Below are 19,993 nucleotides of genomic sequence, written 5' to 3' on the forward strand. Positions count from 1 at the left end.
ACATTTTTATCAGATAATTAGTGTTTCGGTGAACAGCGCATACTGTGGATTCAAGAGGATATTTTATTGTGTTAGTATTTTTTTTATTGTCTCTTTCATTTCTCCAACATTAAAATAAAATCAGAAATATATATAACTCAATTTAACCTTGAGTTTCACTTGTCTTATAAAAGCAATTCGGGATGAGATTTGAATTGTGGAATACCTGGGCGAAATTGTATTTAATGCAGTTCACGAAAGACCCGAATTCAGAAAACAAAAAATAATAAAGGCATTTTGAGGAAGTATTACGTTTTAGGGCAAATTAAGTTAATTCAAGTAAAATATTTAAGAAAAAGACAAACGTAGACAAAAAAATAGCTTAAATGATTTGTCTTCAAACGCTAAATTCTCTGACGCAAGTCCTATTTGATTTTCAGTTTTTGAGAAGCTCAAAATGAATGTGGATACTTGAACCCATAATCTGAGCCTAAATTGTACAAATATCACAACTATTATTATTATTATTACTTTAATAACATCATTCCCACGACATATTTTCCTATACATTTGAATATTGAAGATGTTTGACTTACAAAAAATTTCAGGCAAACAATATTTTATTAAAACTGGGCTGTTGTCGATAATGAATCACAAGAAACAAATCTCATGTTCGAAAAAAAAAGTTTATTTCTTTAAAAAAAAGGCCAGAATAAAATTTGCACTGGGAATTGGTCTGGACAGAATAATCTTCATTGCGGATCCTAAAACGAGTGGCATACTGAAATGATAATAATAAAAAAAATAAAATAAAGGTATAAAACACTGTAGCACTGAATGTTACATCTTATTTTAGATAAAGCAAATTACTGGTATAATAAGTCCTCTGAAACAAATATAGGTGGCACTTTCGATTCCATTTCATAAATTAAATATCCAATATCAACTTCATATATTATCTCTCTTTAAAATAGCATCTAAACGTGTTATGATCAAAAGATACTAATTTATTTATGACGAAAACATGCCGTTTTCTTATAATTTTAATTTATATAGTAAATATGTAAAGGATTCCATTACACATGAAAGCTGAATTTGAGGAGGAATTATCATTTTTATTTCACGTCCGAAGTACAGAGGACAGTATTTATGGTATAAGTTTGAGAGTGCTATAGAGTATAATGAAAAAGAAACCCCATAAACTGGTAACATTCACTTTCTATTACTGAAAATGAACAACGCTCATATTCACGAATTAGACAAGTGAGCAACGTACCTTAGTCCAGTTTAATATTTGCCGTAACCAGCGTTGTATCCGTATCCGGCACCATATCCAGCACCGTAGCCGTATCCGGCGTTGTAACCGTATCCAGCACCATAGCCGAAGCCGGCATCGTAACCATAACCAGCGCCTAAACCAGCGCCTAAACCAGCACCAACAACGGTACGCTGGACGGTGTATCCTCTCACTGGGACTGGGACGACGTTCTTAACGGTTCTGTAGCCGTGGACTGGGACAACATTGACAGTTGGGACCTGGACGGTTCTGTAGCCGTGGACCTTTTTGTAGTTCACAGTTGGGACCTGAAAGGAAAAATGCATGTATTTAAGCTTTCTTTCTGGAAACCTTATACATTAAATTTTGTCTTTAAATCTCTAGTAAAATTTCATTTAGATTTGATATCCTAGATCACTTGAAGCCGACCTGTGAAGTATTTTACAATATTAACTCCAGCTCTCTAACTCCATTTTCGGATATAAAGTAGAGTACAGATTTTGAGAACACAAAAATATTCTGAATCTTACCTGGTTCACAACAACTTTGTTCTTGAAGGTAGTGAAAGGCTTGACGTGGGTGGCAACCTTTGGGTAGACGGCGGAGGCCACGGCCACGAGAGCAACGAGAGCGATGAGAACCTTCATGTTGGCGAGGTAGAGGCGCTGGAGTCGTCAGAGATGAGAACTGATTCTGACTGAGAATCTGCGGTCTTTTATACCTACGTGGTCTCCATTGGGATGACCGAAGATTAAGAGCGCGTTTGTTCCAGAGCCGTGAATTTTATGACTATGAGCATGTCACTCGTTAAGTACTCATTAATATTGACCCACAATGAAACGGCACAACTGAGAACGGTTATTGTGACGGGTCATGAAGGAGTGAACGTTTGTGAATTGTGTTTTGTATTAGAGTCATGACACGCCTTACACGGTCATTTTAATGTACAATACTGGACATTTGGACTACTCATCTTTTGGACAGTCAATGTATCGGCGCACGAAGGAGGTGAAACGGAACGTTGTAACAGATGATAGCGTAATTTTCATTTTCAAGTCATGGCACGTCATAATGTTGTACAATAGGTCGGCACATTCTGGGACAGTTTACGTGACGGGCCATGAAAGAGTGAAGGCGGTAACGTGTTTGGCAGGTATTAGCGGCTTAGTATCTGCAAGTCTTAAATGCACGTTTATTTGTGGCTAGTTTTTGTGATTTAATGATGACATGTCATGTATAACAAAATGCAGTTCTACGACATATGCTTGTGTCTGAAGTAATTTGATAGAAAGGGTTGTTTCCTAGCCTGTTCCTTTCTGATCTTTTTCATCCTTCTTTTCCTCTCTTATTTTTAGATTATTAAGTTTACAAATAACATACATTACAGACAATGTAGCACATGTTGGTCATCATTAAATCTAAAAAAATAGCCATAAATAAACGCGCATTTAAGACTTGCAGATACTAAGTCGCTAATACCTGCAAAACACGTAACTGCCTTCACTCTTTCATGGCCCGTCACGTAAACTGTCCCAGAATGTGCTGACGTATTGTACAGTATATTGTATAGACATGAGCCTGTGCGGCGCGTCACGACTCGAAAATGATAATTCCCCCAACATCTGTTACAATGTTCAGCTTTTACCTCCTTCGTGCGCCGATACATTGACGGTCCTCAGAATGTGCCGTCCCAGTGTACAATATTGTACGTTAATGGCCGTGTAAGGTGTGTCATGACTCGAATTATCTAATACAAAACACAATTCACAGGCGTTCACTCCTTCATGACCAGTCACAATAAGCGTTCTCAGATGTGTTGTTTCATTGTGGGTCAACATTAATAAGTAATTAAAGAGTGACATGTTCATAGTCATAAAATTCACGGCTCTGGAAAAAACGCGCTCTTAATCCTCGGGCATCTCAAAGATGACCACACGAGTATAAAAGACCGCAATTTCTCAGTCAAAATCAGTTCTCATCTCTGACGACTCCAGCATCACTACCTCGCCAACATGAAGGTTCTCATCGCTCTCGTTGCTCTCGTGGCCGTGGCCTCCGCCGTCTACCCAAAGGTTGCTACCCACGTCAAGCCTTTCACCACCTTCAAGAACAAGGTTGTTGTGAACCAGGTGAGATTCAAAATATAATTAAGAGGCTCGGGGTTTCTACTGTGAGGGGAAAACGGGTCTATAAGTACACGTAATATTTATACTGCCTCGTATGGTCTGAATGTTATCTAGGCTATTCAATCCAAACAAGATCTATAACATAGAGAATAAATTAATACAGAACTAGTTGATTTCCATTTAAAATAAAGACAGTTCAACATTTTGCTAACCTTTTCCCTTTTCAGGTCCCAACTGTTAACTACAGAAAGGTCCACGGCTTCAGAACCGTCAAGGTCCCAACTGTTAATGTTGTCCCAGTCCACGGCTACAGAACCGTTAAGAACGTCGTCCCAGTCCCAGTGAGAGGATACACCGTCCAGCGTACCGTTGTTGGTGCTGGTTTAGGTGCTGGTTATGGTGCCGGTTATGGTGCTGGTTATGGTGCCGGCTATGGTTATGATGCTGGATACGGTTACAACGCCGGATACGGCTATGGTGCTGGATATGGTGCTGGATACGGCTACAACGCCGGTTACGGCAAATATTAAACTGTCCCAAGGTACGTTGCCTTCTTGTTTAATTTTAATTACGCATAAAATGTATACGGGCGTTTCTTTATGTTTATAGAAATAATGTTACGAGCTAAAAACAACTAATAAACCAGCGTGTGTTCTATTGTCTTTATAGAACTTGCTAGTTCTTAAACCATAATCAATGTCCAGTATATTTAAGTCCATGTAGCAGAATGAAATTAGAATTTTTGTTCGCTGGAATTCGGTTTATATAAGTAGCCTGGTCTTTTTTGTAGTACTCATACATGGACAAACATACACTCTTTAATAAGAAATTAGTAAAAAAAAAGCATTTTTTTTTTTTTTTTTTTTTTTTTATTGCATATCTCAAATAAGTACAGATTTCAGCAAAAAATACAAAATTTATAAATAACTAAATAAAAATCACACTCACTCTCTCACTCACTCACTCACTCACAAAGAGACACTCAGTCATTTGCAATATATATATACATATATATAGTTACTGTGTCATTTAATATATATGTCAACAACGATATATTGATAACCTATTAGTAAAATACTTAATAATACTTAATAAATAATATGATCTAATACAGATAAAAACAAATATGTGTTTTACTATCAAATATCGGCAGGGGAACATACGCAGATAGAAGATATCAGTCCAGGAAGAGAGGCTGCAGCTTTTTCCATTTTTCATTAAATTTATCTATTGTCATGTTTCTCAGACTTATATTTCTCTCTGCGATGTAGGCCTGTCTCCATTCTATTTTAATATTTAAAAACATAGAAAAAAAAGCATTTTAATTAAAATTGTTTATGAATACTGGATATTACAGCAATGGAATTTAAAACCAAATTATGTTACAAAGGAGTAAATATCACCAATAAACGACGATTTTGTATCTTTAAAACAATAGCATAATTTAGTATTCATGTGCTTAGTGCCTTTTACTTTTTTCTTTCAGAATGCATCATTTGGGTCGAGATCCGTAAGGAGATATATAATGGAAAATAATTCCAAGAGAAAATTCTGTTCCTTTTTTTTAAAAAAAGAAAATAAAGTAATCATTTTTTTTCAACCATATTGTTTGTTGCTCTATTCAATGTAGACAAACTCTTCTACTATATTAACACGGCTTCATGATATGAAAAGATGACTTGATTGAAGCTTTTGGAAATCAAAAAATTTCAATATTCAAACGTACTTAAAATATATTAAGACATAAAAAAGTAACGGGGATTCGCTAAAATTTTTAATACTACACATTTCTAAGACTACACATTTTATTAATAGGCACACAGGAAAACAAACTTTAAATTGTGTTATCTGGTTAAAATTATTAATAATGTAAAAATGTGTTTCATAAAAGAACTACACTCACTATTTCTCAAATATTTGTAACGTAATTGCAGTTTGCACTTTAATTGTGAGTTCTTAAAACTTCAAAACATCTTATTTGTATCGACGTCTTGGGGCACATTCATTAGTTATATCAAAAGGATTACTCCTAGTGCAAAATCTTTAAAATTATCTGATCTTGTCTCCGAATTAATTTACAAATGATATTTATTTTCGAATTAGCTTTTGATTTTTTCTTATGTTAGGTGCAATGAAGTACAGAAATAATATTGATGATGTTGATAAGAAGAACAATGAAAGTAATGCACTATAATTAAATAAACTCTTCTAGGCACTAAGGTATGCTATGAAAAACAACATGGCAAGCATGTATAATGCGAAAAGCTTCATAATTTTCCCTTTGTAATCAGTTTGACAGATGAGTAAAGAGGAAAAAAATTAAAAAAACTGTGTGATTCCCCTTGTTTTTGTGAACAACCAAGTATTGCATACAAAAAAAAAACTATTTGTTTTTTAATAAATTTTTTTTTAAATTTTAATATTTATTAAAATAAATAAATAGATGTCACTCATTAAGTACTCATTAATGTTGAACCTACAATAAAACGGCTTATCTGAGAACGGTTATTGTGACTGGTCATGAAGGAGTGAACGTCTGTGAATTATGTTTTGTATTAGATTATTCGAGTCATAACACGCCTTACACGGCCATTAACGTACAATATTGTACACTGGGACGGCACATTGTGAGGACCGTCAATGTATCGGCTCACGAAGGAGGTATAAGCGGAACAGTGTAACAGATGTTAGGGGAGTTATCATTTTCGAGGCGTGACACGCCGCAAACACTCATATCTGTACAATATTACACATTCTGGGAATCGTTAATGTGGGAGGCCACAAAGGAGTGAAGCCATTACGTGTTTGGCAGGTATTAGAGGGTTGGTATTACTGCAAGTCTTATATGCGTTTATTATTGACTGGTTTTTGTGATTTAATGATGACCAATATGTCATGCATACCAGAACGCAGTGGTACGACATATTCTTGTGCCTGAAGTTATTTGATTTTTTTGTAATGTTCAAAATATAAATGTGAAACCAATTATTTGATTCGTTCGTAAAATTTTTCATATTTCTATTATATAAAAAAGCAAACTAACAAGTGTTAGATTACAAAATGTATTCACCTTTTAATTCCTCCGTTGGTGTTGGACTAATAAACTTATTGCATGACGAAAAAGAGAACAGAATTTGAGGAAAAAACTCCAGGAGGGGAACGGTGGAAAAACACAGAAGAATAAATTAGGGTGCGTGCAGCGCCAGAGAGAGTATATTTGAAGGTACGTTTATGTATAATAGTCACACTCAAACTTAAAGTGAAGATTTGAGATTAGATTCACTATGTTTACGATATATTGGCAGACTATTGCTAAGACAATGACGTATTACCAAATCTATATTATGGCTGGGAATTTGTGTATATTTGTATATATAGTGACAGAGAAGTACTATCATATGCTATTTAATAATAATTGATCATTGTTATAATAATAATAATAATAATAATAATAATAATAATAATAATAATAATAATCTCATTTTCTTAGTTTCTAAGTTAGAAGTAGTAGTAGTAGCAGCAGTAGTAGCAATTTTGCAGGCATAAACCTGTTTTCACATGTTATGCAATATGCCTTTCTTTAATTGTAACTTGCTGTCCCAGTTGGTCTTTATTGTTACTGTTAGTTTAAAGCAACTTCAATGAGATGAGATGGTGCAACGTTTCATTTTCTTAGTTTCTAAAATTTTCCGGATATTTAAGCTTCGAAATATGACTTTGGGGCATTTTAAAAAGCGAAGAATATTTCTCAAATGTGAAAACAGAGAAGAAAACTGTTCAATTATTTTCTCTCTCATCTATTCATTTATGAATATTAATATTATTTTTGGCATGCGTACCTATAGTTCTTCATAAAACAAAAGGAATCTCATAATTTTAATATTTTTCCAATATTTTCAGCCATCTGTCATACTGTTGTCAAACGGAAACTCGTTTATCTGATGGCGCTTCATACCTTGTTGTTTTTCAAGGCATACATTATATTAAATTCGAGAAGAGTTCCTTCAATTTAACTGCATTACCTTCATGGTTCTTTTTATTAACATTATTAATATTATATTTTTTTAACTTCATTGCACTCAACATTAAAAAAACACAAATATTAATTCGAAAATGAATACCACTTGGTAAATTAAATAGGAGACAAGATTAGAAAAATGTAAAGATTGTGCACTAGGAGCACTAATTTTGAATGTGACCTAAGAACCTTCGATACCAGGAAGACGTTTTGAATTTTTAAGAACTCACAAAGTGCAAACCGAAATTACGTAACTAATATTTGTTCTCTCATGACGCGCATTTTTATTTTATAATTTTCAATTTGTTTTCCTGTGTGCGTATTGATAAAATGTGTAGTCTTAAAAATTACCGAATTCCCGTTACTTTGTCATGTCTTAATAATTTTTAAGTACGTTCGAATATTGTAATTGTGTGACATCGAAAAAGCTTCAATTAAGTCACTCTTTCATATCATGGCTCGGTGTTTATATAGTAATAAGAAGAATTTGTCTGCATTGAATGGAGTAACAAACAGCATGGTTGAAAAAAAATGATTACTTTATTTTCTTTAAAAAACAGGAAGAGAATTTTCACTTAGAATTTTTTTCCATTAAATATCTTCTTTATGGATCTTGAACCAAATGAACCATTCTGGAAGAAAAAAGTAAAATGCATTAAACACCTGAAAACAGCATTATACTATTGTTTTACAGATACAGAATGGCCATCTATTGGTGATGTTTACTCCTTTAAAACATATTTTAGGTTTTCAATTATATAATGCCTTATTAAAACGTATTTTCGCAGAACAGGACTATCCATATTAGCCGCATTCAAGCGGATAAATATTCTAATCTAATTTGGCTATTTATAAATACAGAGGACATAGATTATTAATGAATTAAGAAATTTTGGGAGTTATAAAAAAGGGAAAAAAACACTCATTGAATTGCTAGTTGTTTATAGCTCGTTACTTTTCTATTAGAATTAAAAACGCCATTAATTAAACAAGTACGCAACGTACCTTAATCCAGTTTAATATTTGCCGTAACCAGCGTTGTATCCGTATCCGGCACCATAACCAGCGCCGTAGCCGTATCCGGCGTTGTAACCGTATCCAGCATCATAACCATAACCAGCACCATAACCATAACCAGCACCATAACCGGCACCAACAACGGTACGCTGGACGGTGTATCCTCTCACTGGGACTGGGACGACGTTCTTAACGGTTCTGTAGCCATGGACTGGGACAACATTAACAGTTGGGACCTTGACGGTTCTGTAGCCGTGGACCTTTCTGTAGTTCACAGTTGGGACCTGAAAAGAATAAAATTCATATATTCAAACTATCTTTCAAAAACTCCAAACGAGTATCTATTAGTTGTTACATTAATTAGTAGTTCTTTTTTAATGATAAAAAGGTTCGAAAAAATTGAACTGTCTTTATTCTAAATGGAAATTAATTAGTTCGGTATGAATTTTTTTCTCTATTTTATAGAAGTTTTTTCCCATTGGATATCATAGATAACATGCAGACGATCATAGGCAGTATTATATGTGTTCTTTTGGGTCGCTTTCGCCTCTTAGTGGAAATTTCGAAGGCATTAATTACATATTTGGATCTTACCTTGTTCAAAACGACTTTGTTCTTGTAGGTGGTGAAAGGCTTGACGTGGGTGGCAACCTTTGGGTAGACGGCGGAGGCCACGGCCACGAGGGCAACGAGAGCGATGAGAACCTTCATGTTGACGAGGTAGAGGTGCTGGGGTCGTCAGAGATGAGAACTGATTTTGACTGAGAACCTGCGGTCTTTTATACTCGCGTGGTCATCTTTGCGATGCCCGAGGATTAAGAGCACGCTTGTTCTAGAGCCGTGACTTTTATGTATATGAACATGACACTCGTTAAGTAGTTATTAATTTTGACCCACAGTGGATCGTCACATTCTGAGAACGGTTAATGAGAACGCTCATGGAGGAGTGAACATCTGTGGACTGTGTTTTTGTATTAGGTGAATAAACATTTTTAGTCATGTCTCTTCTTAAACGATCATTAATGTACAATATTGTACATTATCAGAACTTATATATGATAATTCCACTAACATCTGTTACAATGTTCTGCTTTCACCTCCTACGTGCCCCGATACATTGGTGGTCCCTAGAATACGTCGTCCCATTGTAACAGATGTTAGTGGAATTATCATATATAAGTCCTGACACGCCGCACATGCTCATTTCTGTACAATACTGTACAATAGGGCGGTGCATTCTGGGAACCGTTAATTTGGCAGGGCACGAAGGAATGAAGCCATTGCGTGCTTTGCAGGTATAGGTGGGATTAGTAACTTCGAGCCTTAAATACGCTCTTATTAATGGGTTGTGTAGTTTTAACTATGATTTTAAAAATGATGACCAATATAACATGTATAACAGACCATGGTGGTACGATGTATGTCGTTTCAGTGTCGTCGGCAAAATTTTGTTTTGTTTTGTTTTGTTTATTTGTGCACAGGCCCGTAGCCAGCAATTTCAAAAGGGGAATTCTTTTTCTGAAAAAGTGGACCTTTTTCCATAAAAACTTCATGTACTTAGATGACATTTTACCCAGAGTGTACTTTTTCCCAGCAAAAGGGGCGGTTCTTTCGAACCCCCCGAACCCCCGAACCCCCCCCCCCCCCCCCCCCCCCCCCCCGGCTACGGGCCTGGTGCATGTTGTTTGTCTTGTTTATTTTGTGTTGTCATCTGGGTGTGAGTGGCGCCCTCACATGTTGGATGATTGGTGTTCTGTTGAGTGGTAATTAAACGTCACCATGTATTGGAATGGTTGGAACACGCCTAGTACTGTATGCGAAAGAGTGGAGGCAGCATTGTTATATACGTAATTTTAGTTATTTAATGTATGTGTTTTATTGTAGTTTCTTCATTGTGGTATTTGTATTATGTTGAAATTTATATTTGTGTGGTCTTTTCCTTTCATTTGTTTCAATTATATTTCGGTTCACCGTCACGATATTGTGTTTAGACGAGTGTAAATAAATGTTTATTCCTCCACCGGAAATTTTGTTTTGACATTCGCTACTGATTCACACAACAGCATACCTGACCAGTTTCTTTCTCTGTTTCTGTATCCCTCTGTCCTTGTCTCGTTTTTAAACTGCTCGATTATAAAATATTCTAGATTGCAGACAAGTTAGATGAGCAACCCTGGTTGAACCATATATTGACATACTTCTAGAAAGATGCTAGAAAAGGTAAATAAAGAAATAAACACAACCTACTTACTCGACTTCTAAGGGTTTGTATAAAGTTAACTTCAATCCATTTGTTTAATAAAATTCGACATATTTCTTTTACATAAAAAAGCAAAAGCGCCGGTTTTAGAATAAAAATATAAACCTTGCTCTTATTTTTCTCGCTTGGGTTTTTAAAGAACTTATTTAATGACGAACTAGAGAACGGGAAATGAGGAAAATATTCTAGGAGACTAACTGAAGCAACTAGGGTGCATCGCCAGAGGAAGTATACTAAAAGGTTTGTTTTGCTATGAAAGCCAGACTCAAACTTTAATTTGATCGTTAAAGAAAAAACAAACAAACAAACGGATAAATAAATTCATTTTATGGCTGGAAATTAGTGGAATAACACCTGCAAAGGAATGATTTTAGATGTCCCCTTTGTTGCATGAATTCATGGATCAAACCGTTTTGCCGTGTGGTATTCCTTGTGTTAAGCTGTTGCTGGTCCCGGGCTAGACATAACTATTCTTCTTCAGTAATTTTTATTTCATTTAAAATATATTTCTGTATGCATATGGTGACAAGGAAGTACTATCATATGCTATCTATTACTAATTTATTATTATTATTATTATTATTGTTATTATTATTGTTATTAAGTAGTAGTGGTAGTAGTAGCACTATTGAGCAGCAGTAGCAGCAGCAGAAGCAGCGGCAGCAGCAGCAGTAGTAGTAGTAGTAGCAGTAAAGTAGTGGTAGTAATAGTAATAGAATCAGCAGCAGCAGATCACGACCATGGGGTCTGACTGGAAAGTAAGTTTAGAAATGAGCATGCTATTCCGTTTTTGTGTGTGTGAAATATTGAGATATTTACAAATTCCAAATGTCCCAAAGTGATCACTTTTGGGTCTGTATTAGCAGGTTACATATTTCTTGTCAATGTGCTAAATTTGATCATTTAGTCAGGATTTATTTTCCTTTCAATGTGGTAATTTGGCCAGCCAACAGGAGCAGTCAAATTGCCACTTACTTTCTTACTTTCTTGTGACCTTTTTATCATACCAAAAGTAGAAGAACGTGAGTGAGTAATGCCAAGAAACCATATCAGTCCCTTCAAAAACGAAAAGGTCAAATTACTTCTTTTTTTTCTTATTAACGTCATTAATATTATTCTTGTACTTCTTAAGACCCGACATAAAATTCGATAGCGAATACCACTCGATTTGTTGATATATTTTGTGGACAAGATCAAAATATTTTCGAAGTTTCAGCACAATGAGTAATCCTTTTGGGATAGCAATTCAATGTGACATAAGACATAAGAGTTTTTGATTTAAAAGAATCAAAGTACAGACTGCAATTGCGTTAATATTATTTGAAAAATAATTACAATGTAGTTCTTTCACTGCACTCCTTTTAACTAAAATATGTCCTTCTGCATGAGAATTGATAAAATATTTTTTTCTAATGTTTAACGCATTCCCTTCACTTCTCCGTGTCTCAGTATATTTGAGATGCATTCGAATATTGAAATCGTGTGACTTCTAAGGGCGTATTCCCAGAGCTTTTAGATCGATCTATCCCCGCGGGGAGTCTCACTAGATTGATGTCACATAATTCGGCTAAAATGTCTATCCCGCCTACTACAAGCTGTAAGGGGGTAATTAACTTTCGTGCCCACTCGGCTGACAGCTATTTAGCGTGAACCCCCAGGGAGTTAGGTCGATCTAAAGTAGATCGATCTAATCTCTGGGAAAGGGGTCTAAGTTCACAATCAAGTCACTATCTAATGTTTAAGCTGTATTTATGTAGTAATGCGAGGAGTCAGTTTACATTGAAAAGAGTAACAAACAACGTTGTAAAAAATGATTACTTTATTCTAATAAATCGAAAAAAAACTGGAACAGAATTTTCACTTGGAATGAGCATCCATTATGTATGATATCTTCTTTGTGCTTCTTGAACCAAATGACGTGTTCTGAAAGAAAAAAATTAAAAGGCACTAAGTTCATGAACATTGCATTATACTACTGATTTGTAGATACAAAATAGCCACCTATTGGTGATTCTTACCCTTTTAAAGCATATTTTGCGTTTTCAATTATTTATTTTCTTATAAAAACGTATTTATTTCGCAGAACAGGACTATCATATTAGCCGAATTCAAGCGGACAAAACTTCTTATTAAATTCAGATGCTTATAAGTACAGTGGTTGATGGTTTAAGTAAGTTTGAGCGTACACTAAAAAGTGAAAAAACACTCATTGCGTTGGTACTTGTTTATAGCTCGTTACTTTTCTATTGGAATTAAAACACCGTTAATTAAACAAGTACGCAACGTACCTTAATCCAATTTAATATTTGCCGTAACCAGCGTTGTATCCGTATCCGGCACCATATCCAGCACCATAGCCGTATCCGGCGTTGTAGCCGTATCCAGCATCATAGCCATAGCCGGCACCATAACCATAACCAGCACCATAACCGGCACCAACAACGGAACGCTGGACGGTGTATCCTCTAACTGGGACTGGGACGACGTTCTTAACGGTTCTGTAGCCGTGGACTGGGACAACATTAACAGTTGGGACCTTGACGGTTCTGTAGCCGTGGACCTTTCTGTAGTCAACAGTTGGGACCTGAAAAGAAAAATAATATATATTTCAACTTTTCTTTCCAAAATCTTAATACATTATTTAATTCTCTTTTATTTTCTGGTAAAATTACCTTTCGATTTTATATCCTATATCACTTGATTCCGACCCATGGCGGTCTAATATACTGCACAACACGTATTTACATCTCTATAGCTGTATATTCAACTAAACGGTTGGCACTTTGAGCGCACAATAAAGATTTTGAATCTTACCTTGTTCAAAACGACTTTGTTCTTGTAGGTGGTGAAAGGCTTGACGTGAGTGGCAACCTTTGGGTAGACGGCGGAGGCCACGGCTACGAGGGCAACGAGAGCGATGAGAACCTTCATGTTGGCGAGGTAGAGGTGCTGGAGTCGTCAGAGATGAGAACTGATTTTGACTGTGAACCTGCGGGCTTTTATACCTGCATGGACTTCATTAGAATGTCGGAGGATTTGTTCATTAAGGATAATTTTTAATGACTATGAACATGACACATATTACTCGGCAATAATGTATAATAGGGCATTCTTGGGACCGTTAATGTGGCGGCCGGATCACGGCGGAATGAAGGCGGCAACTTGTATGACAGGCAGCCTGGCTATTACACTATAGCAGAATTAAATCAATTAACAATGAACAAACTATTAACAAGTCTGACATACGCGTTATTCAAGGCTGCTGTGATTCAATGATGACCATAATTACTGATATCATGTAACAGAACGTAGTGGTACAATGCATAAACGCACACGTGCCAGGAGGAATTTGATTTAGAAGGTGAGGTGATAGTGAGATGATTAAAACAATATTATATTATATTATATTATTATTATTCTTTTGTCACTTTCAGTGTACATTCTCCTATCATTTAAAATGCATTTTCTATGTAAATTTGAAAAATAAAGGCAGGAAAGTCTGTTATGCATATCATTATATAGAATATAAAGTGATGCACGACAAATTAAAGGCAGAAAAGTTTGCTGTGCATATCATTATATACTGTTTATTTCCAGTTAAGATGAGGTCGGTGAAAAAAATTGAGTAAATAGAGAAATTCATAAATAAAACCTTCTGAGTCTCCTTCCAGAAATGTCATTTAAAAATTCAATAGATAAAATATGTCACTTAAACATACAAAAGCGAAAACACAAGTGTTAAAATCAACAGGTATATTTTGTTTTAAATTCTCTTTGGAAAAAAATATTTGTTATGACAGATAATAAGGAAAACTCCAGATGGCCAACGGTAGAACTCCAGTGGAAGTAATTCACGTGCAATACAACAAAAAATGTATATCTAAGATGTGCTTGATGACAAGAATTAGACTTAAAGTTATAATGAACACTCTTGATGGACCGTGAATCAAACGTGTGTATAATCCATTAGATGCCCATGGCTAAGACAAGAACAGATATACAAATTATGCAAACTATGCACCTGAAGCCATTACCTGTGTCTAATGTCGCCATGCGCTTTCCTAATTAACACCTTATAAGAATGGCCTATTCAATCCTCAAAATGCTTATTTTTTTATTGAACTCTTTCATGGCCCAACACATTAATGGGTCCCAGAATGTGTCGTCCTACTGTACACCAATAGCCATCTATCAAACGCATTCTTAATCCTCCGACGTTCCAATTAACTCTAATGAAGACCATGCAGATATAAAAGACCGTAGGTACTCAGTCAAAATCAGTTCTCATCTCTGACGACTCCAGCACCTCTACCTCGCCAACATGAAGGTTCTCATCGCTCTCGTTGCCCTCGTGGCCGTGGCTTCCGCCGTCTACCCAAAGGTTGCCACCCACGTCAAGCCTTTCACCACCTACAAGAACAAAGTTGTTGTGAACAAGGTAAGATCCAAAATCTTTATAGTTCGCTCAAAGTGCCAACTGTCAAGTCGAATACAAATCTAAACTAGAAAAGCACTCCGAGAGGGTAGACCTCCGCCAAGGCAGCAAATTCTCCACCCATTGCCGTTTCACCCCTAAATTTTCATTTTATAATGATTTAGTTTATTTTTTTTAGTATTGATTATTGATTGATTATTAATTGATTATTGATTCGGATCACCACCAAAAGCTAATCATCTGTTCCTTAGCCCACGTCTGACAGTTCCTGAAAAATTTTGAGTTATGTTGATGACAGACAGACAGACAAACAAACAAACAAACAGGGTGAAAACATAACCTCCTTGGCGGAGGTAAAAAACGTAAATGCACGATGAAATATACTGGCACGGCAAGTGATCTAGGGTATCAAATCGAAGAGTAATTTTATCATAAATAACTACTAATTAATGTAACAACTAATACATACTCGTTTGGAGTTTTCGAAAGATAGTTTGAATATATGAATTTTATTCTTTCCAGGTCCCAACTGTTAACTACAGAAAGGTCCACGGCTACAGAACCGTCAAGGTCCCAACTGTTAATGTTGTCCCAGTCCACGGCTACAGAACCGTTGAGAACGTCGTCCCAGTCCCAGTGAGAGGATACACCGTCCAGCGTACCGTTGTTGGAGCTGGTTTAGGTGCTGGTTATGGTGCTGGTTATGGCGCTGGTTATGATGCCGGCTATGGCTATGATGCTGGATACGGCTACAACGCCGGATACGGCTATGGTGCTGGATATGGTGCCGGATACGGATACAACGCTGGTTACGGCAAATATTAAACTGGACTAAGGTACATTGCTTACGTACCTTATTCACTTCCAAGGCGCATTTTATTCTCAACAAACAAGTAAATAAACAAGATTTATAATTGTAAGCTTAGAGATGGTCATTTTTCATTATAGCACTCCCCGATTCAATCTACTACTTAACTTACAATTGAAATTAGAATATATACTATTTATCTGCTTGAGTGTGGCTAATATGGGTAGTCATGTTTTTTATGCATTATTTATACAAGCTTAAGTTTGAGTAACGGACAGTCATTATAGATCATGCAATAAAATTGTTCTTTTTTTAATAAATAGGGGAATTATAGAAATTGAATTGACAACCAATATTTTTCAATGGATTACTCATCACCATACATTTACTTTTCTGTATCTCAAAGCTGTAATACATGTACGATGCAGCATTCCAGAGCTTGATGATTTTTTCATTTTTTTTCTTTCAGAATGCGTCATTTGGTTCAAGATTCACAATGAATTTATTTCCATGGTGTTAAATTTCCAGTGAATTATATTCCTATTTTCTAAGAAAAAATAAACAATTTTTATTGTCAATCATGTTTGTTGTTTGTTTAATCTTTGTAGCCGAATTACGTTAGGTTGAACACGGCTCTGTGCTTTGAAAAAATAGCATACGCGCAGTATTTGGAAGTCACACGATTTTTAGGATTCAAACTTATGTGAAAATATGACACGAAAAAACTGACGGGGGCAGGACAAGAAAGAATTGACATTTTTACCAACAATCAAGCTGGAAAAATGAGAAATAATAGAAAAAAACAATGCCTTGAAATCGAACACAGTACACAAAAAATCTACCAAAGCAGCGAGTTATTCCATTTTCCATCAGAATTACATTGATATGAACTGAAAAACAAGGAAACAAAGTTGTCAAAAGGATTAATGACAGGATGGAATGAAGAATTGGCATGAAAACAGTCTAAAATGACAAATATACCATTTAAACGATAGATGTGCTCAATATGGTTTGTGTGAATGTCTATGTAATGTAACGTAAACTTAACTTCCGTATAATCACCAATTCTTAATAATGTGTAATGTAAGGGTGGATATACATGTAGTCAGAAAATGTGGGCCGTTTGAGACCCATTAAAATTCGGACAAGCAGATAGAAAATGCGAAATAGTGAAAATGAAAAAAAGTCCATGTAGGATAGTTTTCAAACTAGAGGTATATTTTGTCAATAAATCATATGTACAAATGTTAGAATAAGTAACAGAGTTATCTTTTATTGTTTTTCTATTTACATAGTGTGACTTTGAAACCCTGTGCCAGTAACAATCTCAGTGTCCACAGGTGACAGTAATACAGAAGTTAATATCGTCGGAGAAAATGTCCGTAGTTCTGTAGTTAACTGTTACGCAAATGCTTGAGACCTTTCATAGGTTAGATATGTAGGCGATATGCAAAATTAAAACCGGACATGATACAAAAGACCGACCAGTCGGCAAATTGGTGTCCGAGTAAGTAACTTCCGTTTGCAGAGAATAACTACTAAAATTCTAGTTGTCCGACAACAAAAATCACAACAAGTAATTTGAAGTAACGCTTTTTTTAAATGGGAAAAACCCCTGTATCACGTAAATCATCGAGTTCCGTTTTGCCTAGACATGCATTACGTAACATCGACAGGGATGTACACTACTTTGCACCTAGGTGAGAAACCGCCCCTCACTGGCAAATATATGTCTGACAAGGAACGCGTTCCTCTTGATTGCTCCAAATATCACAGGGTGATTTTCAACATTTTTTAACAGAATTTTTGCGCACCCTGTGGTTAGAAAATATAGTTACATAAACTTGAAGTGTCTTATATTCATTTATTTTTGATTGTACCAACTTCGATAGCAATGCATTTTAAAAATGATTTTCTAACGATGACATATAGTATAATTGACTTCATTAATAAATTATTTTATTTATTAATATAATTAGTTTTTTCATGTGTGTATAATCAGGCATACCCATAGCATTGCTGGAATATGCACTGAGTGTAAATAGTTGAGAGATCATATTACAGGGTAAATATTCAACTCATATTACATCTTTGATTTCAATCTAATGACATGCTTATTACAAAAGCAAAAACATCTTTTACTGGTATGTGTATATTATACACTCTGTTGGGCTACAAATTATACGTTGGATTCATTAGTAGTGTATTATATTATATTGCCAAATTATTATTATTATTATTATTATTATTATTATCATTATTATTACGTTTGCATATGGTTGATTTTGTCTTGCATTTCACGTTTTTACCATCCAGTTATAAGCTTTCCAACATATTGAAAAAAGTGCGCCATGCTCCATTCCATTTAATTTTCAGCGATTGTCCCTCACTTTCTTTCATTACAAATCTTCATTATAGTGCGTGCTACTAAATGCCCCCCTCTCCAAATCCTACTTTACAGAGAGCTGTGTTTCTATAGTTACACCAAGAGTGAGTTAAAGACTGAATAAACAAACGAGCAGAATAATGGAATAATGATCGATAAGTTTATTTTCTATAATGAAAGAGAAACAGAATTTTCACTGGAAACTGGTCCCGTGGGAATGACTTCATAATGGATCTTGAACCAAATCACGAATGCTGTAAGAAAAACATTAACCATTTAAACACTGCATGACACGGAAAACAGAAAATTATCTTGTTGGTGATATGAAATTCTGCGGAAAATGTTTGCTTTTCAATTTCATTTCTGTTTTTTTTTTTTTTTTTTTTTTTTTTACATATTAAAAATATTCAATATAAATTCCATGGTTTCTATTTATTCGAAAACGTTTTTCAATACAATCACTTGATAACTAATGAAAATAGCTTTCTTTGAAATAATTTTGAATACATTACTATTGATGAACGCATAACAAAAATGGGTAAACCATAAACCCAATCCAAGCGGACGATCCGATTTTCGTTAAGATTATTTAATACAAAGGACTTTGATAGCTAATGTTTAAGGTAAATTGAAGAGTATAAGAATAAAAATAAACCACTATTATCTGTAAATCATTATTTTAATTCTGATGAATGTTATTGTACATGTATAAATGAATAAGTCATGTTAACAACGTACCTTAGTCCAGTTTAATATTTGCCGTAACCAGCGTTGTATCCGTATCCGGCACCATATCCAGCACCGTAGCCGTATCCGGCATCGTAGCCGTATCCAGCGTCATAGCCATAGCCAGCATCATAACCATAACCAGCACCATAACCAGCACCTAAACCAGCTCCAACAACGGTACGCTGGACGGCGTATCCTCTGACTGGGACTGGGACGACGTTCTTGACGGTTCTGTATCCGTGGACTGGGACAACATTGACAGTTGGGACCTTGACGGTTCTGTAGCCGTGGACCTTTCTGTAGTTAACAGTTGGGACCTGAAAAGAAAAAAAATACATATATTTAAATCTCCGTGTTACTGTATAACAAGGGACAGACATTCACTTGTTCTTTCTATAGTCAAATTTCAATTTTTGATAAAACCTTTTTTCGATTTGATGTTCTGGATCACTTGCAAGACTATCCTATGCATTTGCACTGTATATTATACCTGCATTGGGTGAACAATGGAAAGGATGAACGTAAAGTACGTTATTGTGAACTAGTATACTGCCCGTGCCAGTATATTTTATCATGTATTTAATGCTTTTTAGATTGGTATTCGACTAAATAGTTGACAATTCGAGCCCACTATAAAGATTTTTCATCTTACCTTGTTCAAAACAACCTTGTTGTGGTAGGTAGTGACTGGCTTCACGTGGGTCCTAACCTTTGGGTAGACGGCGGAGGCAACGGCCACGAGGGCAACGAGAGCGATGAGAACCTTCATGTTGGCGAGGTAGAGGTGCTGGAGTCGTCAGAGATGAGAACTGATTTTGACTGAGAATCCTCGGGCTTATATACCCTCTTAGTCTTTATGAAAATGACCGAGGATTTAAAAAGTGCTTTTGTTTCAGAGCCGTACCATTTAATAACTATGAAAATGGCTCTAGATGAGTGGTCATTATTGGCATATAATG

General features: G+C 35.5%; 5 protein-coding genes across 7 annotated transcripts; 2 read left to right on the forward strand and 3 right to left on the reverse strand.

Annotated features, from left to right (window-relative positions):
- Positions 1-646: 646 nt before the first annotated feature.
- On the reverse strand, positions 647-10,545 carry LOC106178278 (uncharacterized). The gene is made up of 4 exons (XM_013561401.2): positions 10,485-10,545; positions 1,786-1,920; positions 1,256-1,563; positions 647-760 (listed from the first exon to the last, which is right to left on the reverse strand). The coding sequence occupies exons 2-3, from the start codon at positions 1,900-1,902 to the stop codon at positions 1,267-1,269; spliced, it is 414 nt and encodes a 137-aa protein (XP_013416855.2). The 5' UTR covers positions 1,903-1,920; positions 10,485-10,545; the 3' UTR covers positions 647-760; positions 1,256-1,266.
- LOC106178294 (uncharacterized) lies at positions 3,201-4,977 on the forward strand. The gene is made up of 3 exons (XM_086995920.1): positions 3,201-3,384; positions 3,609-3,922; positions 4,868-4,977. The coding sequence occupies exons 1-2, from the start codon at positions 3,268-3,270 to the stop codon at positions 3,909-3,911; spliced, it is 420 nt and encodes a 139-aa protein (XP_086852046.1). The 5' UTR covers positions 3,201-3,267; the 3' UTR covers positions 3,912-3,922; positions 4,868-4,977.
- Positions 7,921-13,677, reverse strand: LOC106178301 (uncharacterized). 2 transcript variants are annotated; one of them, XM_086995805.1, is made up of 3 exons: positions 13,491-13,673; positions 8,405-8,700; positions 7,921-8,031 (listed from the first exon to the last, which is right to left on the reverse strand). In XM_086995805.1, the coding sequence occupies exons 1-2, from the start codon at positions 13,605-13,607 to the stop codon at positions 8,416-8,418; spliced, it is 402 nt and encodes a 133-aa protein (XP_086851931.1). In that variant the 5' UTR covers positions 13,608-13,673; the 3' UTR covers positions 7,921-8,031; positions 8,405-8,415. The 2 variants fall into 2 exon arrangements, with proteins under 2 accessions (XP_086851931.1, XP_013416877.2); XM_013561423.2 differs by lacking the exons at positions 7,921-8,031; positions 8,405-8,700 and adding exons at positions 12,478-12,599; positions 12,965-13,260 and having other exon boundaries at positions 13,491-13,677.
- Positions 13,678-14,930: 1,253 nt separating this feature from the next.
- Positions 14,931-16,500, forward strand: LOC106178307 (uncharacterized). Of its 2 annotated transcripts, none has more exons than XR_015331258.1 (3): positions 14,931-15,114; positions 15,634-16,004; positions 16,389-16,500. XR_015331258.1 is itself a non-coding variant. In XM_013561428.2 (3 exons), exons 1-2 carry the CDS (start codon positions 14,998-15,000, stop codon positions 15,934-15,936), a joined length of 420 nt encoding a protein of 139 aa, XP_013416882.2. In that variant the 5' UTR covers positions 14,931-14,997; the 3' UTR covers positions 15,937-15,947; positions 16,389-16,500. The 2 variants fall into 2 exon arrangements, 1 of the variants encoding a protein (XP_013416882.2); XM_013561428.2 differs by having other exon boundaries at positions 15,634-15,947.
- Positions 16,501-18,443: 1,943 nt separating this feature from the next.
- LOC106178303 (uncharacterized) lies at positions 18,444-19,877 on the reverse strand. Its single transcript, XM_013561425.3, has 3 exons — positions 19,687-19,877; positions 19,044-19,351; positions 18,444-18,559 (listed from the first exon to the last, which is right to left on the reverse strand). The coding sequence occupies exons 1-2, from the start codon at positions 19,801-19,803 to the stop codon at positions 19,055-19,057; spliced, it is 414 nt and encodes a 137-aa protein (XP_013416879.1). The 5' UTR covers positions 19,804-19,877; the 3' UTR covers positions 18,444-18,559; positions 19,044-19,054.
- Positions 19,878-19,993: the final 116 nt, after the last annotated feature.

The sequence above is a fragment of the Lingula anatina genome, chromosome 9, assembly GCF_051362555.1.
Source record: "Lingula anatina isolate TDL-2025a chromosome 9, LinAna3.0, whole genome shotgun sequence".
Classification (NCBI taxonomy): Eukaryota; Metazoa; Brachiopoda; class Lingulata; order Lingulida; family Lingulidae; genus Lingula; species Lingula anatina.